This window comes from Mastacembelus armatus, chromosome 5, assembly GCF_900324485.2.
Source record: "Mastacembelus armatus chromosome 5, fMasArm1.2, whole genome shotgun sequence".
Lineage (NCBI taxonomy): Eukaryota > Metazoa > Chordata > Actinopteri > Synbranchiformes > Mastacembelidae > Mastacembelus > Mastacembelus armatus.
Window position 1 is genome coordinate 25,798,664 of NC_046637.1, and position 26,561 is coordinate 25,825,224.

General features: G+C 43.7%; 1 protein-coding gene across 3 annotated transcripts; it reads left to right on the top strand.

The window, feature by feature from the left end:
- The first annotated feature begins 164 nt into the window (after window positions 1-164).
- rassf5 (Ras association domain family member 5) lies at window positions 165-25,820 on the top strand. 3 transcript variants are annotated; one of them, XM_026307117.2, is made up of 6 exons: window positions 165-1,034; window positions 13,769-13,896; window positions 22,073-22,186; window positions 22,735-23,068; window positions 23,158-23,273; window positions 23,444-25,820. In XM_026307117.2, exons 1-6 carry the CDS (start codon window positions 284-286, stop codon window positions 23,585-23,587), a joined length of 1,587 nt encoding a protein of 528 aa, XP_026162902.1. In that variant the 5' UTR covers window positions 165-283; the 3' UTR covers window positions 23,588-25,820. The 3 variants fall into 3 exon arrangements, with proteins under 3 accessions (XP_026162902.1, XP_026162904.1, XP_026162903.1); XM_026307119.2 differs by lacking the exons at window positions 165-1,034; window positions 13,769-13,896 and adding an exon at window positions 16,410-17,478 and having other exon boundaries at window positions 22,076-22,186; XM_026307118.2 differs by lacking the exons at window positions 165-1,034; window positions 13,769-13,896 and adding an exon at window positions 16,413-17,478.
- The last annotated feature ends 741 nt before the right edge of the window (window positions 25,821-26,561 follow it).

The following is a 26,561-nucleotide window of genomic DNA, read 5'->3' on the forward strand; positions in this document are numbered from 1 at the left end:
CCTGTTCCTGTTTAAACACAGAGTCAGTGGCAGCCAAAGGGACGAAGAAGGAGAATAGTTCACTGCCAAATCAAAACTACATGGAGCTTGAAATCAGTGCGCGCTCCTGTCGCTTGGTCGGGAGCGCGCCCGCGGTATTAAAGCCGACAGGTCCCTTGCGTCACTACTACACGCTTGTCGCGGGCGTGAGTTGAGTTTACATTCAGGGCACGGAGCGAAAACACGCACTAATACACACTCCGAGCAGCCAGACACACACACGCATCACAAGTGGGACAGGACAATGGCGTCTGTGAGTGTGGTGGGGCAGCACCCGGCTCAGCACAGGCTGGACTCGGAACCGCAGCTCTTTCTGCTGAAGCTGACCGGCGTCAGGAAGAAGATCAGTCCGCTGAGGAGGTCGTCCAGAGAGAAGATGTTGAGGAGAGGCTCGGAAACTCAAGTCTCGTCTCCAGGACCAGCGGAGGAAACGGGGAGGATGATGCCCGCTGAAGGATGCGGAGCTCCGGCCGTGCCTGCTGCGCCACGTAGCTCAGACCGGGACAGAGAGGAGGGCAGCACGGACTGCGACAGGCGCATTGGGGCCACGGTCCAAGAAAGTCGAACCGGGCACATCACCAGCGACCGCAACAGCAACGTCTACAGTGACCAGAACCGTAACACAGGTGGTCGCAGGGGGACTTCTCTCAGGAGCTCGGGGAGCCAGTCGGTTGCGAACGGTCACAAAGCAGAGCACCGGCACCGGGACGCGTCACGCAGGGACAGCGGATATCAGAGCATCTCCTCCGTGTCGGCGCAAGGAGAAAGTGGTGGTCTCCCGCTGGAGCGGCTTACGCAGGGCAGGACGGGAGTCGTGAGGCTGGCACGCACCGGGTCTTCCCGCAAAGAGGCCTGGTCCATCTTTCCCCAGGGGGTGGACCCCCGGGTAAAGACCGAGAGGGGTGAAGGACACCGGTTCGTGGCCAAGCCCGTCACGCAGGACTGGTGTGACGTCTGTAGCCGTCAGGTCACGGCTCAGACACTTAAGTGTGAAAGTAAGTGCAGCCGTCCTACATGTCTGTCTGTGTTTACAGTGGGAATTGATGAAATATTGATCACAGCCATCTATTGGTGATGTGAGTCCAAACATACAATACACACATTTCAGCTGTTTGTGTGTTATGTCCCTTCATAAACTGGTGCAGAATAATAGAACATGTGGTGTTGTGAGTTACAGGCCTGTGTCTTGGTTCTGGGAAACTACTGGGTCATAATGTGAAGTAGCCCATACTGCTGTCTGTGTGTTTGCACAACAAAACAAGAGTGTGAGTCGGTGTAATAGGGAAGGACATTTCCAAGAATTTCTCCATCTGCACAGCCAGAAACTCTTCCATGGAAAGCTCATGTTCCTCTCTTTCAGGCTTTGTCTTCCAGAGTTCTGTCTGTGATTTGAAGCCTGAGCTCAAAGCGTGTGGGAAACATTACAGGCGTGTCTGTAAAGGTCACACGTAATAGTGAGTGTGCAGCAGGACTCCATGTCCTTTGGTGTTTCAGCTTGATGGGGATGTTTTTCTCCAGATGTAATAGGGGACACCCTTGGAAAACATCAGACCTCCATGATTGAATATTAGAAAATACACAGTATTAGATGGTATTTAGTGCTTTTGACTCACGTATCTGAGTGTACTGGGCTTCTGAGAGCTGCTCAGGCTCAGATGACATCATTCCCACCTGCACTGCTCTTAGACACAGAGTTTGGGCCAAGCCAATTTGACCTGGCAGTGTGGATGAGTGTTTAATCTGGATTCAGTACACACACACACACACACACACACACACACACACATATGCACACACTTTTTGCTTGAAACAGAGCTCAGCCGTCAGCTCAGACATTTGTGTGTGTTCTCTCTGCACATACTGTACATGCATGAACTCTGTGTGTCTTGTTAATTTGTGCGGCTGCTGAGCTGGCGTTGTGTCAGCAGCACTCTGCCAGGCTGCGGCTGTAGAACACCAGGAGATAAAGAAACTGAAGGGACTGAAAGCGAGGAAAGAATAGAGGGAAGAAAAAGACAGATAAAGCTCTGACTGGCTGCAATAGGGGAAGGAAACTAAAATGGGAAGGAGAAAGGGTGACAAGTGGTTGGAAACGGGGACTGCAAAAGAAGTGGAAAGTCAGAAGGGGGGTTGAGGGAGGCAGGGTGATAAAAATGAGGAGAGATGGAGAGGAAAGAGAGCTGAAGTGAGGGAGGGATAGGGGGAAAGAGTCAGAGTTTGTCCAGCACTGCAGAGCTGTCTGATTTAGTGTGCTATCAGCAAGAACTCAGTGGAGCGAGAGAGCACTATTCACACACATCCTCAGACAAACACACACACACACACACACACACAGTCATGAGTTTCTTTACAAAGCAAGAACTTAACTAAGATGTTTTTCTCCAGCAGTCTCTCTGTGGGTCCAGCTAGCTGCAGTTTTATGCTGCCAGTAGTTTTTCTGCAGAGCAAACCATCTTGTCTGCGTCCTTTTCCCAGAAAACATCAGGGGTGATTGCAGTCATGGGGTCACCAGGACGTTTATGACACGCGATACAAATTTAAGTATTTCAAGAAGAAACACAACCAGAGCTGCCAAAATAGAAACAGCTCACACACACGCACGCACGCATGCTCTTCTTTCAACTACACCCAGCAAATGACAGGGAGGGAGAGACGGAGGCCTTACGACCACAAACAATCAGCATTTTGTGCCTTTGTCTTGTTGTGTGCCTGTCCCTCTGCCTGTCTTTAATTTTTCACCCTGTATCTGTGTTGGTTTTGTTGCATATAAATCTTACAGAAACAGCCGTGCAGCCCCGGGGCCCCCCTGGGACAGTCGTGGGCTCTCAGGGATTGTTGTGATGTGGCCTTGCCCTAGAGTGGAATCTGTCAATCCAGCCAGAGCTCCCAGTCTCACAGTCGTCTGCTCTGTTGTTGCATAGTCGTCTGAATTTATTCCTCCTGCTGGCTTCCCTCCATGTACATGCTGTTTTTTTATTTCTATGGCTCCTCCTCAGAGTTAGATTTGGACTTTGATTTGTGGTACCTCCATGCTACACAGCAAATACCCCCCCATCTGCAGTAAACCCGACACATATACAGACAAGGGCCAGGTGTAGCATGAGGCTTTAATGGGGCATTAAGGAATGAGCAACATGTCTGATAAGTGTGAGGTCTAGACATGTATGAGCTCCGTTCGTCTGTTACTGACACTAATCTGGATCATTTAGAGACGTAACCTCTGCTCTTCACCCTCCGTTGTTTTGTATCTAAAATTCAAACACCTTTATTCTTTGCACAGAAAGAAACATGTATAAAATATGAATAAAATAATGAATACATACTTGTAAAATACAAATCTATTTTTAAACAACTCTATACCACACTTCTCCACGTGTGACAGTTATATATACTCTAAGTATACAGTTACTTTTAAAGTTGAGCAGTGGGTTTTTGTTTATCCTGCCAGAGGTTGTTGTTTACTGCTCTTCTCATGATTTCATTTGGGATCTGTTCACGCTGTGCCGTTGGTCAGCGAGTGCAGGGAGCGACGGGGAGGATGGCGTCCTCCATAATCCCAGCTCTTGCTGTCTCTCCTCCTCGGGATTATGTCTCAGCCTCAGGGAGGGAGGTTGGGATTACAGACGGGCAGAGTCAGGCATCAGATTATTGTGCAATTAAACCTTTCAGGCAGCCTGCTGGTGTCAACCACCACTTCTACAAGCAGATTTAAATCCACCTGAATAATTACATGTATTTAAAGCATTAATGATGGCTTTGTATATTGTGCTGTCATTTTTTAATTAACTGTGTCTAAGTGTGGATCTTGGACAGCCAAAACCTTCATGTTCCAGCTGCTCATTTTGTCTGATTAAAACCCCTAATTTTACCAAACAGAAGAAGCTATAAAGTCAGAAGAAACCCCAAAGTCAAATAATCTTTAGAACTTGAGCAACTAAATTTTAATACAGTGGATTGTTTGTAGTGGCTATGTTTGTCTTAATTTGTAATATCTTCACCCTTACTGTGAACTTTGGTTTATCGCTGCTCTTGGAAGCTAGCCTCTGGGTCTCTGAACTGTATTGACAAGGCAAATACCCCAGAGATCAGCGTTTCTCCAAACGATTTCACCACAAGAAGAAACATTCACGAAGTACAGCTCACATAGATTTGACAAAACCCCTTTAACAGCATTTGTGATTCAACATTTGCAAACAGAATAGAGGTCCTTGTTGTTATAGTGCAGATGTGGGGGCTATGTGACACATGGCTGCCGGGAAACCCCAACATGCATGAACCTTAAAACACACACTTGTGCAAATGTGCCACAGATCGTCACAGTTACGCTTTATTGTAGTTTTCGTCTCTCATGGTGTTCCTGAACTCTCTAGGGGATGTTTCTTCTCTTAAACTCCATCTCCTCCTTATTTCACTTCTTCCTCTGGTCTACACAGTGCAGGCTTTGTCTCTGGATCCTTCTCATCCGATTCATATCAGTCCTGTCAAAGCTCCATTCACAGTGGAAGTAGAAAACATGGGAGGAGGGTTGTGTTAAATCGCCCATAACCTTCTTGTCTTGGTATACCACTGCTGACTTTCAGCCAGACCTGAGATGTATGTAGTTTTAAACAGACTACAGCAAAAACATTCCTCCAGAGCTCATATGTCTCTAGCTGGGGGCAAATAGACTGTGAATACAAAGCTGCACTGAATATTAAAGGAGAGATTGGGAACAGTCCATCTCACTTGTGCTGTATTCTTTAAAGTCTGTTATGGTTTTTTTTGTTTAGTTTCTTAGACGCAAGTGTTACGCATGGAAAGAGTCCTCACCCACTCAGGCCACTGACATTATCTGATAAATATAAGAAGTGACGAGAGAGGTCATGCAAATAAGGGTTTTGTTCTTGCAGAAAGACCTGCTTGGGGTTTTGTTGCTCTCCTCTCTCTCTGTACATTGCTTCTCTGCTGTATGTATGACAGGACAGCGGGGGATTTTCAAGCAGGCTATAATTAGGTTGCCCTTGGTGGATGGTGATAGCAGAACTGAAGAGGAAGAGTTGGAGAGGGCAGAAAGGACAGGACATAGACTTTCTTAAACACGTTAGTTGAGCACAATTTGGATTTTGTTATATCCAACCTGCACAAAAACATCAGGCACTGCAGTGATAGAAGAGGTGACATCAGAGCAAAACATTCTTATGTCATTGCTTGTGATTAGGTCATATGCTTGTGAGCAAGAGTGGTGAGCGTATCGTTCCTCCAAACCCCTTTATTATTAGAAGTAGGACAGGAGGCGAACTCCCAGTAGTCTCTCTGTCTCTCCCTTTCTCAGTTTAACGGAGCTCAGAACCAACGGACTGTGCATCACCTCAGCCCACGCACGCAAGTGCCATGCCTGTCCTTCACACTGACTGTATATGTCACTGTCGTGGGGTTAGACAGGATGGCTGACTCATTTCCACTCAACTGGGCTGTGAGGTTTCACACCAGGGAGACAGAAAAGGGGGAGAAGTGATGAGGCAGCATCAGTAACCAGCGCTGCAGCAGTCTGTGCCATTTATGCTCTAATGTATGGAAAACCCACTATATCCTCAGCGACTGAATGAAGTATGTACAGTCAACCACTGAAGGAAGGAGAGTGGCTGCAGTTGCTGGAAACAGAGGGCAGATCGGAACGGAGAAGCCGGGATTGAGGTTGTATTTGGGGGTGTCTGTCTCTTTAAGCTGGCTATTTGTTACTGCAGAGTGTGTGGGTGCTGCAGTAGAGGCAGAGAGGGAGAGAGGACGAGGGAGGATGAGGGAGCATTGATAACAGATGTTAGAGAGGAATAAGTAGTGCAGCAGAGAATCAGGGCTCATGTCCACACGCTGAGTTGTGACGGAGACCGGTCAGGTTGACAGCACAGGAGAAAAGAGTGAGGCAAGTAGAGAGGTGAGAGCTTTAGGGAGTGTGTGAGGAGTACAGGTGGAGGGGTGGCAGAGCGAGCGGAGAGGGGGCTGTTTATTCGGAGCGTGGCACCGGTGGCAGAGTGGCTGCGCTGGGATGGCAGAGGGGGGAACTGGGGGGGCTGGCGCTGGGGCAGCCCTCAGAGGGACAGGGGCAGCCGTGGGCAGGACAGGAGGGCCAGCGAGGGTTACGCGCACAGGACAGTGCCTGCTGGATGGTGCCACCATGCTCCATCTATGGCACAGATAGCACCTCTTGTCCCACAGTTGGAGGAGGCAAAGGAGGAGGCAGGGGTGGGGGTCAGGTCCAGAGGAGTTGAAGCCGTCAGAGTGAGCAAGACATATCTTGGCCAGGTGTCGCTGCATCTGGAGGATGTCAGGGGTGATTCAGAAAGGGAGGCTGGCAGCGCCTGCTTCGGTCAGGTGTCACGGCGGCTTGGGCGGCTGCTGAAGAGGCTGCCCAAGTCTCGCTCTTGGAGTGACAGCCTGCGGCTCATCCGACGATCCCCTTCTAACGGATCGCTGCTCAACTCCTCAGGTATGAAGAGGAGCACACACACAAATAATACAAGCTGTGAAATGAGACTTAGAAGTTAAACAACAATTTGAGGTGATGAAAAGAGGGCTCCAGACTTTGGACAGAAAAAAGATGAGTGGACAGGTTGAACAGGGCTGGCCTCCAAAGCTGGCACTGGGCCAAAATATTTGAGTATTGTGTGCATGAGTCTGACTATGTGTGAACACTGTTGCCCTCAAGCTCTTTGTCTATGTCCCCCACAGTTTTTGTGTGAGAGCTCACAGTGTCTATGTGTGAACAGTGAGGACTGAGGCTGCAGATTGGGTGTAAGCAGTCGAATAGTCCAGTAAAAAGGTCAGATGAAAGCAGTAGGATCCACAGTTTATTTTTGCTCCAGATAGCTGTCTCTTTCACATACAGACAGAAAACCTACACATTTATCCGATGTAAGTGGATTATCATATTGACTTTCATATTTGGATCAGGAATTTGAGATAAGAGTGAGCCTGCTGGAGGCTGCATGGCATCGATTTTTCCTGTGTTTTCTCCAAATAGAAGACTGTCTAATGCAGTTTTGTGTGTGTGTGTGTGTGTGTATGAAGTGGTGGTGGTGATGTGTGTGTGTGTGGGGGGGTGAATACATAATGTTTCATTAGAGTGACGTGTGGTTGGGGTGAAAAGAAGTAAAAGCAAAAATGACAACTGCTACAGATTTATCGATTCATTCACAGCAATAGAGTCTCAGCTGATTTAAAAAGATATTACAGTAGGTCTTGTGTGTGTACTTGTGTTGCTCATGTTGTGGGGGGATAAAAAATTGGTTTCTTTCTTTTCTCGACAAAAAGCAAGTCTCCATAAAATAGATCATTAAACTTTAGGCCTTTGACTTGGTTTAAAGGTAGGTTTAGGGTTAGGCAAGTAGCGTTTATGCTAGCGTTCAGTGTTTACAGCCTAGGCTAAGTCAATGTAATGTCCTCAGAAGAGTTGGTAACACAATGTGCTGTGTGTGTTGTGTGTGTCCTGTATAAACCTGATAAGACCCTGACCAAGCATGACTCAGGGAGCAGCTCACCCAGAGCTCAGCAGTCCACCTGAGTGACGTCATGCTGCAGCCTCAACAGCATCCTCAGCTCCAGCTCCCACAGAGAGATAATAGGTATTTTTAACTGGTGCTCCCTGTAAGGAAACCCATTTAATCCTTTTAAGAAGGAACTGGCCCAAACCAGATTCCTCAGTTCCTCTTCTGTTGCATGTTTTATCTATAATTATCTTCTACCAAAGCGTGTCATAATTGTGGATGACGCCAGCTGTCTGGAAATTCTTCTCTAAACTGCTAAGAATATAATAACTTCACTGAGGTTTCTGCATCTCAAATGTGGTTGGAGGGATCATGTGTTTTCAAGGAGGACTGCTGAGCTTGTAGGCCTCAGTTTGGGGCCTAGGTTAAACTGTTGTAATTGACACAACTACAGTTCATAGTTCTCTCAGAGGAAGACTTTTCCAATACTTGATATATTCTGACTGCAGTATTACTGTGTATAAAGTGTTGGGGGTCGTATTGTGACGACACGTTTGTGTTGTGTTATCATTTTACAAAGGTTTAGGGTCCAAATTTAACATGTAACTTAGCAATTTGGAAAGCTTAGATTGTGCTTAGAGATTAAAATGCCTGTGTAACAAAATAGAAAATGGAAGATTTGGTGATTTTGGTGCTTGACTCATACTAGGGCCTAAGAGCTGCTCCAACCAAGCTTTGTTTAATCTGTGTCTTGTGATTCTTCCAACTTTATGGAAGCGCGATACTAAATTGCTTGAGGACATTAACTCAGGCAAAATGTTTTTAAAAACTAAATGGGTTATTAATGCTGTTCAATGAAGATTTGCTTGATTGGTTTTTACTGAATTGCCCTAATTTTGCTCAGTTGTCATGGAGATGGTTCAGCTGTCATCACATGACCTAAGTATGGCGTTTTCATCGCCATCAAGTGATTTTTAAATGGGTCTCGTCTCAGACATATCACTCTGTGTACTGGCACACAGATGGTCAAGTGTTAGAGATGTGAATACTAATAGGAGAAGTTGCTTCAGTTAGGTGTCAAAGCAACGTGGTGATCTTAGAATAAAGAGACATTCTCCCAGTTTTACTTTGGAGATTCAAATCCTGAGCAGCATGTTTGTGTGAGGCTGTCACAAGAGCCATACTGCTGTTACACACGTGAAAGGTCTTGAAAATTCTTTTCAAATCAAATAATGTTGCTTTTAGCTGTATAAAATAAGACAGAAAGCAGCTGAAAGTTGCAGCTGCGAAATGTTAAAAAAAATCCAATTAAAACCCTGTTCTGCTGGTGTTTGTTTGGTTAATTCGGCAAGCATCTGCAGCTGCACAGATGGAGGTATTGAGAGAGGAGGCTAGGGATGCTGCAGTGATGAAGATAAGCTATGCCAACATCACATAGGAAATTACTTTTCACACAAATATGCACAGATGTCAACGAGAGGGGTCAGATCTTATTTAGGTTGTTACAGATCTTTTTAGTCACGTCTGACAGGTCAACATATGAAATGATTATCATAGCAGCTCGCTGACTTGGTGTGTGATTGAGAGACAGTAATCTGAATGGCATTGTGTGTGCCTGAGCCACACACAGTCAAACAACATGGATACTGCAAATGAGCTACGATGGGATCAGACTGGCTAAAGCCCACCAGAGACCCCAAAGTTGCTCTTAATTCCTTCGTAAGACCTGCAGAGCTCACTTTAGGCTCATTAGTGACCGTGTCAATATCCTCGCCGATACATTATAGCCCCCTAACCCCTATTTACCCCATCCCTCCTCACCCAGACAAGAATAAAACAAAATGTTCCTATCTGTTCCATACAGATATCCTCTACTGACCTGAGGAACACTGGTAATCTCTGTCTTTTTTACTGGCCACTGCCTCCCACCCCCACTGTCACACAGAAGGAACAACCACCCACATCCCTTCTCTTCCAATTCCTGTATCTTTCTTTCTCTCACACACGTTTGTTTTAATAAACCTAACTTTAACCTTGAACCAAGCTGTCATCATAAAATTCAGTGATTTTCATGGTGGTGAGCAGGTTTTGGTTCCCTGGAACACACACAAACACAGCACTTCCCGTCCAGTCCAGCCCATCTCAGGTTACAGGGGACGAAAATTGTAATGGGACAATTTTCTGCCTACTTAGGAGTACCTTACTTGGAGAACAAGAGAACAAGATGACAGAGATTTTAGGAGGTAGGAACATGAAAGTGAAAAATATTTTTTTTAGCAGTCAAGGCATTCCGTCTATTCTCTCCCGACTGCCCTGGCAGCGGGCATTATCGATCCAAGCGCATCAGAGGAAGTTAACACAGCGAACACATATAGATCTTTTCACACTGTACATCTAAGTTGATCGCTTTCCGCTGCACTGATGGAGTTTCCTAGTGCTCTTTCTTTCTCCATCACCATCTATTTGCATCATTATCCGGCTCTTTGAGTAGGCACTGTCAGTTTAATAGCAGTCAGACTGAAGTGAGGGGCCTGTGCAGGGGCATTAGAGACCAGTCTGCCATGGTGGCACCAGAGCCTTTCTTCTTGTGGGAGACAACACTCACAGAATCTAGACATTATGGCTCTGTGCAGGGGAGCAGATGCTAAACAGTGTTTATGGTTCAGCTTCATTATAGTTATGTCTTGGTGACCAAATGTCCGGGTGCATTCACTGTCATTAAAGACTCACTGAGGTTAAATATCTCTTACAAGAGCAGCAGCACATAGAAGCTAGCTGTTGCAAACCATAACATCCAGATTTAGGATTAAATAATTTTCAGGTCTTTTTAAAATTAAATAAGATTCAGGTCTGAAGGATTGTATTAAATAGTCTCAGAAATATAATATTGGCAAAGTAAGAAAACCCAATTACACAAGAAAATCCCCTTATAAAATGGAGTAATGCAATCAGTTTAATCTGTTGAAAGGGATATAAAGTATTTTAAAAATTGATGGTTTTGAAAAACAAACAAAGCAAGTACATGGAGTAAAAGGTACTTTCTAGGTAGTAGGTAGAGAGTAGTAGGTAGGTAGGTAGAGAGTAAGTAAGAACAATACAAAAACATGTCTATACACGTGCAGGAACCTGTGGTCATGGTCCAAAACATGTTGCTGCAATTCCTGTAAGTGGACCTGAACACAGCAACTTCTAAAATTCCAGCAAATAGGAATCGGTCGCACTATGTTTAACTACAAGGAACTTCCCCATGTGATAGTCTGTGTAATTTATAAAGAATAGCAAAAGGGAAGCTGAGCAAGTCCTAACTTGGAGTCTAGAGGGGGGATTTTGTCTCAGACATTCAAACCATTATCGCAAAACAAAAGCCAAAAAAAAAAATCTGGCCTTTTTGCTTAATCGCTTTTGCTTTCTCTTTTCCCTCACAGTTATCTGTGACTGTGTCTGTGTCAGCATGCCTTCAAAACCTTCACAGTCTCTTCAGATTCACCACTGACAGTTTCTCTACCTGCTCTTTAGCACTCACACATGCGTGGTACTACATTTCAGGGAGGTACCCCTAATGCTAGGTTTCAGTCTGTGTATATATACAAGAAAAGTCAACATTACTTGTGTTCCTCATTTAACAATATGGCTTTGATTCCAATGAAAGCAGAACCATTTACCTTTATTCTAACATTTATTTAAACGCTCGTGGTCACAAAATTGTACCAACGTGTGACAGAAAGTGTGTCTTGTCTGTGTGAGAATAATTTGGATCCCAGCTGAACTGTGGCCTGCTGCCAGTGGAGCATCATACTGAAGGTGTGGAACAGGAAAGGTTCTCTGCCTCTGGGTGATCCTCCCATTTTCCTTGTAGTTTTTTTTTTTTAATTTTGTTTTTTTTTGTTGTTTTTTTTGTCATCAACTTTAATTATCAGAGGAAAGGCCACAGCCAGTGTCCTCTCTTGAGACTAGCAACAGAAGTGTAATGGTATTGTGTAAAACTTTTTATGTGAGTGAATGTCAACAAAAGTGTATACACACACACACACAATACAAAGAAACACCAAGGATACACAAGTGCATTCTGGTGAGTAACACTGGAGGTAAAATAACTTGGTTACAAAGAAAACTCCTCAGGACATATTTAAAGTCAAATTCAATATTTATGAAAATATGCTTATTCGTGTTGTTGCCAGGAGTTGGATGAGAAGATCTCTGTCTGCCAGCTAGATAAACAGCACATAGACTGGAAACAGCCCTCCTGGCTGTGTCCATTGGGAACAAAATATGCCTGCTGGTATCTCTAAATGATTATTTATTGTTAACTGTTTTATGCAGGTCATGAAGGTGGATTGTGTTACCTCTGCTTAATGCCAGACTAGCTCCTTCCCAGTGTTTTCAGTCCTTGTGCTCAGCTGAGATAGACAACTTCTCATGGAAGAGTCACAGCCATGAGAGTGAATCTTCTCATCTAACTCTTCAAGAAAAGCCAATAAGAGCATTTCAGTTTGGCCACATACAGAGGTAGAGTCACAGTCTGTTGGATGGAGTGAATGAAACAGGACAGGAAAGGTGTTTCTCTTTTCCCTTCCTCTGTGTTTCCTTTCTGAATCTCTTTCTGCAGTGACCTCTAAACTGTCAGGAGCAGAGTATCTGAACTACCCTCTTCCCTCGACACATCGCTGCCGTCAGCAAGTCATCTCAGCCCTTCCCTTTCACTCTCTCTCTCTGCCAGCCTGTCTCTGTCGCACTCAAATACTTACATCTGTGTTCATCTCTTAATACAGTGATTTCTAAAATATCATGAGCAAAGAATCTTTCACGTGAACATCCTGCCAGTAAACCCTGCCCTGTCTCCTTTTACTCTCCTCCCCTTTACTTCAGCATAGACATGGACCATTTCATTCCCAGACACGTGACTGTAAAAATAAAAGTCTGGTTATCGAGCTGAAATTTACAGTTAATAAATAACCAAAAAATAAAACTCCCCTTCACTGACAGTCTTCTACCAGTAGCCTCAGGTAATTAAAGCTGCTTTTTTCTTTTGACAATGGCTATCAAGATGCTTGTTGCCATGGCTACAGCGCTGATGCTGAGTCTGAGAGATGCAGTGGTGTCCCTGTCTATGCAGGAAACAGACAAAGGCACAACAGATAGCAAAACAATCAGGCTTAGCTTAGCTTATTCTGACTGCAGCAACAAAGAGGTGCAGTAGAAAATAACGTCTTTCTTATGAGTAAATATTTATGTTTATTTATGAGTAAACATGAGAATGTGTAAATGGTTTTATGCTTTCATCCAGTATTGCAATTTGCATGTAGCTTTGAGCATGTTATTTAAGAAGCTTTCCTTTGATGACCAGAAAAAGGATCTGACTCAGAGGTTCCCCAAACTACAGTCCTGTCTCTGCCCGTGCGGTTTTAAAATCTCCCTTTTCTTTAGCATGGATTATCTCACCAACTGAGGGGAAGTGAGATTTGAGGCTGTATGGAAAACCCTCTGGCCACAAAAAAAAGTCTTAAAAGCACAAACAAGCTGAGGCTGTTTTACATGGAACCAAATAGAAATTAAAGAACAGCAGAACTATTTTGGTTAGTTTGAGGGAAGTACCCATATCACTAAAGTCTTTTCCAGCTTAGCAGTACAATGGCAATTGCTGCCATACTGTTACAGTTTGTTCAATGTTTACCTCTGCTTATTCATTATCATACATTTTTCTGTATTTCATGTTGTAAGCTAGAAAGTATGTTGTGTCCATTGCTAGACATTGTACAATATGCCCATTATATACTGTGTGCACCACAAGATGTCATATTGCTTTTGATAGTCTGGTGATGGTTGTAAATGTAATATTTGCTGCCATCTGGTGGCTAAAATTTCAAAAAGTATTCAATTGCTGGATTATTTTTCCTTATAATACATGGACAGGTATATTATATGTGTCCAGGGTCCTTATAGAATTATTTTCAAGTTAAACCTTCTTTATAAAAATGTATTTTTGTTGTGTTTGTTAAGCGATTCTCTCTGTGCACTGAAAAGCTTGTAGGTGTAAGTCTGGAATTAGTCACTAGAAGGTGCTAGTTTTCTGTCTAACTAAAACATTTGTATGACTGTGTATATTTTGTGTCGCCCTTAAGTTTGTGAGTTAGAAACAGGAAACGTCACAGAGTAAAGTTCACAAGATTAGATCAAACTTTGATGATGTTTCATTCGCTTCTGGTCATTAATCAGCTGTGTCTTGCCGTTTGTGCTCTTATCACTGATTGGTGTGTTTTTGTGTCTGTTAGACTGCAGCTACACCTGTCACCTGGAGTGTGAGGACCGGGTTCAGCTGGACTGCAACCAGAGGGACAGAAACCCTGAAGAAACTCCATCTCCCAAAAGCCACTGCTCTGCCACCACCCCTAAGCACAAGGTAAGCATTTCGAACATTACACCAGTAGACTTAAGAAAAGGGTCTTTCTGGTGTGTTTAGGGGTGCTGGGAAAAATCAGACAGTTTTAGTTTATAGGGGTGTACACGAGTCAGGAGGGGTAATGTCATTCTGCATCATCGCTCCAAGCCTGCACCTTAACATAACCACCAACCTCTTTCACAACAAGCTGTACCTCCTACTTAGCTGTCTACTTATAAATTTATATATGCGCTCATTTGCTTTTTTCTTAGCAGAATATATTTGGGATAGCATTTGCTACATCACATCAACATGTTATGTGCCTTCCTCTCTGCTGCTTGATGTCTCTCCTGGCCTCTCTTATCCCTCCCTGCCTCTCTCTTATTTCTCTCCAGCAGTATGGTTTGATTTTTTTCAGTCAGTGGTGGATTCTAATGTTCTCACTTCCTCAGCTTCTGTCAGGTGCAGGCAAACTAATTAGGTCAATCACAGTTGTCTGTAGGGGCCTTCATTATGGCAAAGCTATACTGTTAGCTGTTCTCTATGTTTATGGGACACATTTAGTTAGTCCAATACCTCGAAATTCAGAACCAGTAAACCCTAAACTAAAGAAATTCAGCTTTAACTCATACTGTATGAGCCACAAGATATCCAGTGATGAAGTGATTGTGTAAAATTCATCCTCAAAATAGCACTTTGAGCACACTGCCCACTCTTTGTGAAAGTACCTGAGAGAGTGCACACACACACTCACTCACTCTCATGTAGCTGTATGTGTGAAACATACAGCTACACATCATGCACGAGGGAAAGCTGGATAGCCCCACAGGCCTGAGACAGAATGTTGGCAGCTGCTCCATACACAGGGGGCAGATAACACAAAATTAGACCCCTGGTAGTGTGCCAGGTAGTACTCCAGTTCTAGAGAGCATGCACAAATACACACAATCATGCTGCCCTAAAGCATGTTGATGGGGATGGTGAGAACTGGAGTGAGGAATGAGGGATAAACAGGCTAAAACTGGCCAAATGTCATTTACCAAAAGTGTGTTTTGCTTGTTTGGTGGCCAGCAGCAACTGCTCAAACTACAGTTCAGACAGTTTACCTAAAACATGCTCATTTCTTTTAATAAAGCAAATCTACTGGAACAAAATAATGGCATATAGAGTCATTTTTAGTTTCACCACTGATACTCTCAGTGAGTTTAATGACTGCATAGTTGAACATAATGAGCTGCAAGTCAGAATTAAGTGAGCGTTCATGATGTCTGTCTTGGAGGTACAGTATGAGAACTCTGTGTTACTAAGGCCTGTCTCACACACACACACACACACACACACACACACACACACACACACACTCCCCCATTTGTTTTATGGAGCATACAAATACTGCAGACAACAGGAGAGATGACAGTTCATTTCCTGCAGTCCCCTTTCTTCCCTCTGCTGTGTTTTATAGCTGTGGCCGTACGTGTGTGCGTGCGTGCGTGTGCGTGCATGCACGTGTGTGTATGTATTTTTTCTCTTCTATCCCTTTACAGGTCCTTATTGTGTGTGCATCAGCAGAAATTGATTCCCTTTCCCTGCACAATATGTGCATGCTCAAGACTAACCAGGCTTCATCGACCTGAAGCCAGTAAGCGTGTTGTTCAGTATGCATGCCTGTGTGTGTGTGTGTGTGTGCGTGTGCGTGTGTGTGTGTGTGTGTGTGTGTGTGTAGCTTCGTACCCCCCGCACCCTGCCCTCTCCAGCAGCGATTACATTGATGGAAGTGAGGCACAGAGCTGCAGGTAATCAGTCTTCAGCTCAGTCACACCCTACAGAAAGGCACCCGATGAATGGGTGGCACACTTTCTGTCCATGCTGCATCTCTCCTGCAGCATATAGGATTACCTATGTCATATCGCAATTTTAAATCATATTGCACACACAGAAACAGCATGTGCAGACAGTCACACAAATACTCGATCAATCTCAGCAGTGACAAGGGCATTAGCTGCTTTTTGATGGGTGGGGTCTCTGCCAGAGTCAGAGGGCAGATTGTAGGGCCAGTGCAGGGTTAGAGGTCACTCTATCAGTCTCTGTTCTGAGGGCAGTCATTCATTATTTTCTTAATCTCACCTCAAGCACAATTAGCCCACACCACCACCAAGAAATCAAGAGTGAGCCAGAGGGGTTTTTTATTGTTTCTGTCTCCAGTTGCTTTGACTGTGAACAGTCCTAGTTATGGCATGGTCTTATGTAAAAGCCACATGTTTATAGTGGTTAATGGTTTCTAGTTAACCGCTGTATGCTGCAGCGGAATGTCAGTAGCAAAGCAGCCATCTTCCCCAGCCTCTGAGATGCTTCCTGTCCTTGCTACTCTGATGTATGTAAAACAGGAGCCGTGAGGCTTCATATCATTCACTCATCAGTGTTTCTCTTTCTACTTAGCCATGCCTCTCTCTCACTGTAAGAGGAAGTGTCTATGCTCTGCAGGGTGCAGTCGCTTGCAGGAAGAGAGTGGAGGGAGAAGGGGGAGGGTGCTTGCAGGCTGGTAGCATACACAACCACAGATGGTTGAGCAAGACTGCAAGAGAGAGAGGGAGCAAAGCGGGTAAAAACAGACTGAGAGAGAACGGGGACCGGGTGACAAATAGAGAGAGGCTGAGTGGGAGGCAGCTTTTTGATAGTATTACCAAAGCAACGGGAAGAACGGGAGAGAGGAGATAGTACCGGTTTGTGAGCGTCTTGTTGCTGCAGCAAGGGGATCTTCTGCTGCTCTTTACTCCGGACTCAAGGGAATGTACGGATGCTCACACACATAAATGCCGGTGTAACTGAGCTGCTGCTGCAACCAGGATTTGAATTGAACCTACAGCATTGGGTCTTTACAGAGACACAGAGCGAGACGAAAGCAGGATGTGGTATTGCATGCATTTGTTTATGAGCGTTTGTCTGTGGGTATAACAGGTGCTCTCAGGTGAGCAGGGTTAACTTGAAACCAGCCTGTGAAATGACTCCATGACACCAGTGTGTGCTTATGTACATGTGTGAGACGGTTACATGCTGTGTACATGCGTGTATGTCCAGCTGCAAATGATCAGGTGCACATACTCTATGGTGTGTGTGTGACACCGGCGTCAGAGCATACACACATACACGCATGAGGAGGAAGTGACACGTCTGTGCTCACTCTCAGATTTCCTGGTCTCCGGTGGCACGCTAAGGTCTGAATCTGAGCCGAGTTCACCTGTCTTGCCCGCACAGGTGGGACTTAAACTTTCTGGATGCATCAGAAGAGGAGCACTTACTTTTTCTGGATGAGTAAAGGACAGTTAGATGTGTGTAGACTCTGACTGTGGCTGAGCGTCACATCAGTGCTGCCTTTCGAAATAAGCCAGCACTTCCTCAAGCTGTCATCGTGCCGCTCTGGTGCTGTTCTAGTGCTGGAGGCCGTCTGTGGACCTCTCCATGACTGTCAATACAGTGCTGACCCCCTCCATGACCAGCAGTAACAGCATGAGCAGCGGGTACTGCAGCCTGGACGATGAGAGCGAAGACTTCTCTTTCTTCACAGCCAAGACATCATTCTTCCGCAAACCCAGGCATGCAGTGAAGGTACAGAATCAGGATATCAGTCTGACTGAGAGATGTGCTTCTGAGAGTAAAGCAGACTTACATGGGTCAGATGGCTGGTATTTCAGTTGGGCTGGGAGACAGGCCGGCATTTATATCAAAAACATACAACTGAAAAGCAGAAGTATAGAGAGGAAGTGGTGTTTGTTCATGCTTAAGCAGGTCTATAGAAGTGTGTGTGTGAGTGTGGGAAGAGGTTACAGTCATACAACTGTTGTGTAACATTGACCCACTGTCCTGTCAGCTTTGTCCATCAGCCTTGGTGCCTTTTGGCAGCTTGTCATGCGAACTACTGGCATAGATTTAGCATCGTAGTCTGTTTTGACACTGAAGACTTTCTCCCGTGTGCTTTCACTCCAGAACGTTAGCAAGAATCAACAAATATTATGTATTTCTAATGTTTAGCAGAGATACACAGCCTGTGATGTTAGCCTACAGAGTCCACAGTGGCTCGTTCTCTACGCTGCGTGGGAGATGTTTTTGTAGAAAGAAAGCTGATACTTTTGCACCGGCACAACTATGTGTGTATGTAGAACAACTACTTAACTGTAAAACACAGTTTTCCTAGTTACTATAGCAACACATGATTTTGCTGGCACTCTTTGCACACTGCCTGAGATTTGGTTTGGTCTACTTTACATTAGGTTACGTCACATATTATTAATATATCCAGTACTTATGCTCCAAAGGGATACGTGCTATATTTTGTAAAGCGAGTAAAGGGATGGATAGAAATGAAGTGTTTCTTGTTGCCTTCGTGCTCTGGAGATGAAACTCCTGAAACTGAAAAAGACATTTGCATTCATGTAAAACACACTGTCCTTGTCCTGGCAGTGTCTTTGGTGTCTGACTTGGAGACGGTATAATCTCTGAATAATTGACCAGCTGTGTTGTCAGCGTGTGGAATTAGGGCTGCTGCCATGCTGAGACAGAAGGTTGTCAGGGTTAGTCTGGGTTGCCAGCTCAGCCACTTGAGGCAAATTTGTGATTTCTGATATTGACTGACTTGACTTGAGTCTTGAGGAACCACACAGAAATATTGTGCAAATAATATTAATAATAATAAATAAAAACTATCTATAAAATATCAATAATAATATAGCAGCACAGTAAACATGGGATAGAATGGCCCAACATCCTCAATAGTGACTGCCTCTGGCACTAATAGTCCTGCAATGTGTAACATCTTCCAAGAGCAGAGAAAGTGTCCTGTTTTTTTTCCTGTGTTTGAATATGGAAAAGAGATATGCAAAGATCTGCGTGGCATCATGTTGCGTAGAGACACACAGGGAGACACTTAGATTCATGAAAACAGTAGAAAGGGAGCTCAGATCCTCTTTTCTTTATGGTCTATGTCCATAGCTGAACCCTAATGTGTTTTATGTGTGTGCATGTGTGTACCACTGTAGACCAGGAGCTGTGTGAAGGCTTTTCACCACATTTTACATTTTACACAGTCATACACTACACAGTCATGCTCTATGCCCAGCGGATAACAGTGGTGGGAAACAGAGTGCCTGTTTGTTATTGAGGGACACTTACTAAAGTACTCATTATGGTACTTATGTATTGTGCAGCACTTAAATAGAGCTTTCTATGTTGTATTATGTTGCACCTCAGTGTTTTAAAGGGTGTAGTTATCTCTATCATAGATAAAACCTGCACATACAGTTAATACTAAACTGAAACAGAAGCTTTTTGTTTTTCATACTGATGTTAAGTGAATCTTTGAATTCGCAGCCTTAATTATTTGTGCGGTGTATATACAGCATTGTATGCACATTCTACAACAGCAAAAGCTCCAAATATTCCCACCATTGTGTAGGACTGTGTGTGTTTTTGTGTGAGAAAACATTTGAAAGTGTGTCCTGCTGGCAGGGCTGGCACCCTGTGGTCTCTGAGCTGTGTTCTCAGTCACACTTCTCCACCCCGACACTTGTCACAGTAAAGGCATTCAGGCTAACACACACTATTATCAGTTTATCAGTATATCAGTGTGTGTGTGTGTGTGTGTGTGATAGTTTAATTGTGGTCATAATTTTTGGCTCTTATTAATAGTTTAATTCAGACAGGGCTCATGATGTCCTCAGATCTTTAGGCCAATGGTAAATGATCCCACAGTCTAGTGTTTCCTGAAGATCATGATGTCAATCACCAAAAACACACATACTCACACACACACTTACAGGTTTGACTGACAAAATCAAGAATGAGTTCAAGTGTAAGGAAAGGTGGCCAGGTTGTGCACACATACACACAAAGGTTTGACGCTTGGTTTAATACTGACTACTTTGCAGTGACATTGCAGGCAGTTGTGTGACGCCTCTTGTCTGATCTCATTAGGGTGAGAACATCAGTACTTGTTCATGTCATCCTCAGGGTGTGTGTATCTGCATGGCGTGTGTGTGTGTGTGTGACCCTCATGCAACACTTTCTAATTAAGCCTTTCACCAAATGATCAGAAATAAACATAATGTTGTAGACATGTAGAAACTGAAGCCTGTGCAGTTGGTCTCAAATGTATAAAGCACCAAGAAAATCTTTGAAGGTTACCCATCACTTATATTGAATCAATGATACTGTGTGATTATATATGTATGCACACACGGGGCATACAGTAAAAACATATAGTCACTCTTATTACCTTGCACAGTTATTGCTATGGCAACACTCCATGAAAAGCGTGTATGTGACCCAGTGATACACAGTTTTATGTCATATTTTCATTTCTCAAGCTGTTGATCAAGCTGCTAGTCCCACAAAATGTTGGTGTTTTCCTGTAACCACAGTCCAGACTGCACAAGCCTTTTCAGTGTTTCCGTGTCTTGCCGGTCATTGGCTCCCTCCTGACCTGCTGTAGTCGGAGCAGTGTCCCAGGACTTTGTGGAACTCTCAGGGGCGGAAACTGCACTATTGTCCCTCTCTATTGTCCTTCCACCACTCTCACTGGTATGCAGAAAGGGAGGCCAGGGCGCTGCCTCTGATACATTTAGAAACTTACATACAAACACAGGAATTCCTGTAAAGCTTTTTCACTTTGTTGCTGTAGACAGGGAGGATTTTAGCTACAAGTCAACTCTCAATGCCCCTCAGATTCTTTTCTTAACTCTAGATTACACTTTTTCCATTTACTGAGTTTCATTAAATGTATGTGTTTGTATCTCATTATTTTATTAGCCTCTTTATTAGACGCTTTTACCTCTATAATTTAAAACAGACAGTAATTAACAGATTGTGTTACTGCAACATGGGTATTTCCCATGACAGTAGGGCTGTAATTGCACAGAGGAGTAGATGAAGATAAGTGGAAGGAAGAGATAAAAGTAGCAGCAACAACAACAATAAGCTACTATTTGGTAGATCAAATCAAAAGTCTCCCAGTTCTCTGAGCTTCTTTTTCACATATGGAAACATATTTTCAAACATAAGCCTTGAATTTTAAATGTTATCACCTCCATTTGCTAAATGTCAGCCTGGTGTCAGTGAGGATAAGCTAGGCTTCAGTTGTGCTCCAAGTGTGTGTTGTCTATAACCACAATCTGCTTCAGGACATATGTGCACACACATGCACCTATGCTCACTGCATCTGTATTGAATGAAACAGTGACTTCATCACACAACCTGAGGATTCCCTTACAGAGACAATTCCTGCCCTGCATTTGCTCTCTCTCTCTCTCTCTCTCTCTCTCTCTCTCTCTCTGGCCCAGAAAGGGGCAAGAGAAGGAAAAAGCTATTGTGAGATAGAGAGGATGCATCCCACTGTACTAAAAATAACCCAGTTGCTAAGGCTGGCTCAGCAGCCACTCTTTCATCAATTCCTTGCCCATTATTCACTTTTTTCACTGCCTCTCTTCCCCCTTTTATTGTTTGTTCCCTTATTCTCTCCCTCTCTCATTCCTCATCACAGAGGCAAATGTGTAATAGGGACAGGGAGGCAACGCTGTTAATATTCTTGGGTTGTGATGCTGAATGCATGATTTGCTCCATTCACAACATTTCCTGTTCCCATGTAGAGCTGCAGAGTTGTGTAACCATGCTGAAGGAAGAAGAGATAGTGAAACGTCGAGGAGAATTTTCATCAGCTACAGCCAGGGCAGCAGATTTTCTTTGTGAGAGGCAAAGATGAACGACAGGAGACGCAGATGTTGTCACAAGCAATTTGTAGTGAGAGAAACCAAACAGTGCAGGAACTGGCCTAGATGCTATTTAGCCTTATTTTTAACTACATATCACACCTGCTGTGCATGCAACTCAGCCACTCATCGTCTTAAAGGGAGTGCATGCAGGGAGGAAGGATTTCTCTTTATTAAATATAAGATATCCATCCATCCATCATCTATACCTGCTTAACCTATTTAGGGTCACAGGGATCTGCTGGAGCCTATCCCAGCTCTCTTTGGGTGAAAGGCAGGGGTACACCCTGGACAGGGGGCCGGTATTTAGATGTCTATTCATAAATTTTAGCAAAGCAAGAATCAGTGGTGGAATCAGCGCCATCTGCTGGTTAAACTGAAACATTCGTACTATTGGGGCTAGTATTTCATTGCTGATATTTTCTCTCTCTCCTACCCAACAGCAGAATGAAGCAAAGGAAGAAGAGCAGAGAGGAATTAAAGACCTGTCAGAAGATGAGGTGCGCACCAGGATAGAAGAGTACAACGCTCAGGTCTCTGAAAATGGCATGAAACTGGTGAGTTTTGATCACTGTAGGTAGTGATAGTACCGTACTATATAATGTTAACCGAACAATGACAATGGTTTTTTAGAGCTTCCTTGCTTTCTTTATTTTATGCATACAAACAGGAAGTTGAGCTGGGACATAATGTAGCATGCAATCATACAAAAGAAGGAAGGAAAATAAAATATTAGTTTAAAAAGATAAGAAGGGCGTGGTATTGATTGGTCTTTCTATGCACTGTAAATGATCACAGGGAAATAACCACAAAAGATGCATTATTTCTCCAAATTAACGGGGGAAACAGCCAGTCTGCCTTTGTCCAAAGGAACTATTTCTCAGCTGGTACTACTATTGCTGGGTGAGAAATGTTGTTACCTTTTTGTTTTTGAGACAGATCCAGGCTAGGGGTTTGTAGTTTTATGCTAAACTAACTAACCAACTGGAGTGTGCTTCCAAAAATGTTGAAATATTTCTCTAAAGAGCCACATACAGTACTTCTTTCCAGTCCTGCTGTAGCTCACATATGAATGCTGGTTGTCCCTCCCCTCTATGTGCTACAGGCTTCAGATGGTGCCTACACTGGTTTCATTAAGGTCCATCTGAGGCTCAGTCGACCGGTCACAGTCTCCTCTGTAGAGGCGGCAGGCTCAGAGGTAGGGTCCAGGCAGACGGGCGGCAACAATCGAGTACCATCAGAGGAGCAGGAAGGGACGGACTGTGGGCAGAGTGAAAAGAGGACGTCCTTCTACTTACCATGCGACTGTGTGAAGCAGCTCCACATCAGCTCTCTGACCACCACCAGTGAAGTCATCCAGGGCTTGCTGAAGAAGTTCATGGTGTTGGACAATCCCCGAAAGTTTGCGTTATACAGGCAGACACATCGGGACGGTCAAGGTGAGACCAACACACAAGCTCATTGGAAGAAAACAGAGGTTACAGAATGTGTTTCATTAAATTACTAATATGTTTTAATGTGTGTGCAGATCTGTTCCAGAAGCTCCCTCTGTGTGAGCGTCCTCTTCTGCTGAGATTGATAGCAGGACCAGACCCAGAGCAGCTCAGCTTTGTCCTAAAGGAAAATGAAACTGGGGAGGTGGAGGTGAGAAAGAACAGCAATGTTATTTACATATGCACACACTTAGAAGTGTAAGGCTTAAAGGCTTCTGAGGCAATATGGGATAGACATTTGTAAAAGGCTGTTAGCAAAAACTAACTTTTTGCAGTTGAATAATCATTTCTTGATCTTCTTTTTCTCTCCTTCTCCAACAGTGGCATGCATTCTCTGTCCCTGAGCTACAAAATTTCCTGGTAATCCTTGAGAAAGAGGAAACGGAGCGTGTGCGAGCAGTGGAGCAAAAATACGCAGTTTATCGTCGGAAACTACAGCAGGCCCTACAACAACATGACCCATGATCCCTGTACCTGCTACATTATGACCTCATCCCAGGGAGAGACTGACTCCTCAAAACCCTGTGATTCATTTAGAGAGTGGAGTTAAAGCTGAACTTGTTTCCACCCTCCACACATACACACAAGCATATACAGTACATACACACACACACATCACACACAAATGCATACCCTTTCTCAGGACGCATGCAAGCCGCCCCCCCTCACCACCACCATCCATATATCCACTGCCCGTGGAGACAATCAGGGGCTGAAAGCGACATGAAAGGCTGCAGGGTGTGTGATCTGCTGGCTGATTGGACTAGTAGGGTTTTCATTGCCAAGGACACACACAGAAACATCTGAAACTCCAACTTGAGATCTGATTGAATTAGTGGTGTTTTTATAGATTCCCTCATCTTATGCTATTGCTGCTGCTGCTACTGCAAGTGTTACTTATGCATGAGTCTCTCTCAGCTCATCCCCCTCAACATAGAGTTAGGCTTAAAACAGACGTCATGAATACAATTTCTTGAATCTCTTAAGGATGGAAGGACAATCATACTGAGTGGTCTTTAATTATTGGACTTGATGTAAAGGGTTATCACCAGATGTATTATGGAAGATGGGAATTTTTGAGGGAGCTATCTAAGTTCAAAGTTGGATCACTGGCTCTGTCAGAGGGAATGAAAGGATAGCAAAGCGAGAGCCATTCTCTGATTTTTCTCAGGGAACACGTGTTGAGCAAAGAGAAAACCTAAAGGAAGAAAAGAGAGCCCTATTTTAGAACATTTATGTCTGTTCCTATTCGACCACCTAAATGCCATTTGAAAGACGTGTGGAGATGTTGTCAGGTGCTTCACTCACAGATAGATCTTCAGTAAATCGCATATACCCTCCCTCTTCTTGCTCTTCTAAATAGACACACAGTCCTAACCTCTTCTCAAATGAAAACTGTGAGTTCACTTCCATTTGCCCTCCCTACATTAAGACCTAATCAACCTTGCATGAACGCCATCCACAGATGAAGCCTACGGCAGGAGGCAACTCACATACCTTTACAGATTAAACATGTCACATACACTGTTGTTGCAAATGGTTTGTATTTGAATGTGAGATGATCTTTACACCAAAGTTTAAAGGGACAAATCTGCTGAGAGGATTTTAAAGGGATGAGAAAGATTTGGACGTTTTTTTAATTAAAGGCGGTGTATGTAAAAATTAAACCGGCTTCTGTTTTGCACATATAGATGCAGGTCACTGAATGGCCCACAACTCCGGGGCTGGGCATGCATTTCTGTTTTCCCTTCATCCCCACACCTTTCACCCAAAAAGAAAAAGAAGAAAAATATCTAGAATTCATGATAATGGCTATAATGTACCAATGATGTGTTTGCAAAACATTTGTATTGTGTAGACACTGGAAAAAGAGTGACAAGGTTTCACTTTGTTGTTGTTCTTATGAATATTAATAATCTTTTGGCATCATTCCTACTGATTGGTCTATGTATGTGTGTGTGCTCATGTAGGGCAGTGAGGAAAATGTGAATAATGTTTTAATGAGTGTCTGTGTGTCATCAGCGCTCCCACATTGGGTCTAAATGATCAAGTATGAAAACATGCATTGAGTGCACATGTAGTATAACAGATTACAACTGCAAACTAGATCGTTTGGGGGAAAGTACTTTGTGCATGTATCATATTATGAATGCATTTAAGTGAATCATTAAAAAAAAAAATCTTTCACACATCCTTAACATTTCATCGGTCGTATACATGCTGATGAACAAGCACATGCTTCTCAGTGAACCCAACCCAACTCATTTTTAACGCCACCACCCAAAGCCCGAGTTGTTCCTGCTGGCAGTGCCTTTTGTTTCATGTGCCCCTGTGTATCAGTGTAAGGTGTTTCTCTCCACACAGGTGCCTGAGTGTATGTATGGGTGCTTTTCTGTTTCTTCGGTGGCGTTTTAGCTTTTCTTTCTGTCCCCTACCCGTCAATCTCATGTGTCTATCCAGCAAATCCGCTGTGTGTTTGTGAGTGTGTGTGTGTGTGTGTGTGTGTGTGTGTGTGTGTGTGTGTGTATGGTTATTTATTTTATGGTTCACACCATCCACATAATATTATGTCAAGGATATTGAGACTTAATGCTTTTTAGCAACTTATTTTGTTCTATTTGAAGAAGTGTGCATAAAAATATCAGTAGAATTGTACAGAATATAAAAATGAAATAAAAAGGTCATCCCTTTATGGAAATGTTCTTGTTTTGTCTTGTCTCTGGGTTATACGTGGTTTTACTAAACGTATTATTAAACATAACATCAGTGAGACCGGCATTTTTGGAAGTATCTGCATTTTAGGTAATCTCAAATTTCAGTATTTCTGTATTTGTCATGCTCATTTATGTCCCATCACATAGAATATTTCACACATAGAAGCTGACTTACTGAAAAAGTTACAAACTAATGAGGATCCCACAAGAAAGAGAGACAGATGCCTCTAAGTTACCTTAAATGATGAGACATTTCTTCAGGTTGCTTTGTCAAGCAGCTCTTAAGAGACACAGATACATACCACTCACTGCTGAGCTTCGTCTCACAGGAAACTGCCTCGCATTGTTTCCTAATCGCCAGCAGGTGGCACTATTTTGTTGCAAATGCAATTACTGTCCTTCCATGCAGAGTGTATGCTGTGTATATCCATACCCAGATAGACGTGTGATTTGAGTTTCACATGCTCTCAATAAAGCATTTAGGCTTTGCTGTGACACTTGCAGATCCACAGTAGCTTTCCTGATGTGGCTGTCTGTAGGCTGATTTGTTTACAAAGGACATTCAAAATAATGTGTCAGACCAAGAAACTCACAGGTGTCAGTGTCTGTCACAGACTCTGAGACCAAATAGAGTAAGAACCCCCAAACCGTCACAGGGACCTATAGGTAGTTTTGCACCTGGTCTCACTTCTTGCTGTGGTTGTAAATTCCTTGGCTGTGATTAG

What these genes read in the sequence shown, in the direction of transcription:
- rassf5 (XM_026307117.2), top strand. Translation starts at nt 284, where the DNA reads ATGGCGTCTGTGAGTGTGGTGGGGCAGCACCCGGCTCAGCACAGGCTG. An exon ending in CCACCACCCCTAAGCACAAG is followed by an intron (nt 13,897 to 22,072) that starts GTAAGCATTTCG and finishes CCTACCCAACAG; the next exon opens with CAGAATGAAGCAAAGGAAGA. An exon ending in ATGAAACTGGGGAGGTGGAG is followed by an intron (nt 23,274 to 23,443) that starts GTGAGAAAGAAC and finishes CTTCTCCAACAG; the next exon opens with TGGCATGCATTCTCTGTCCC.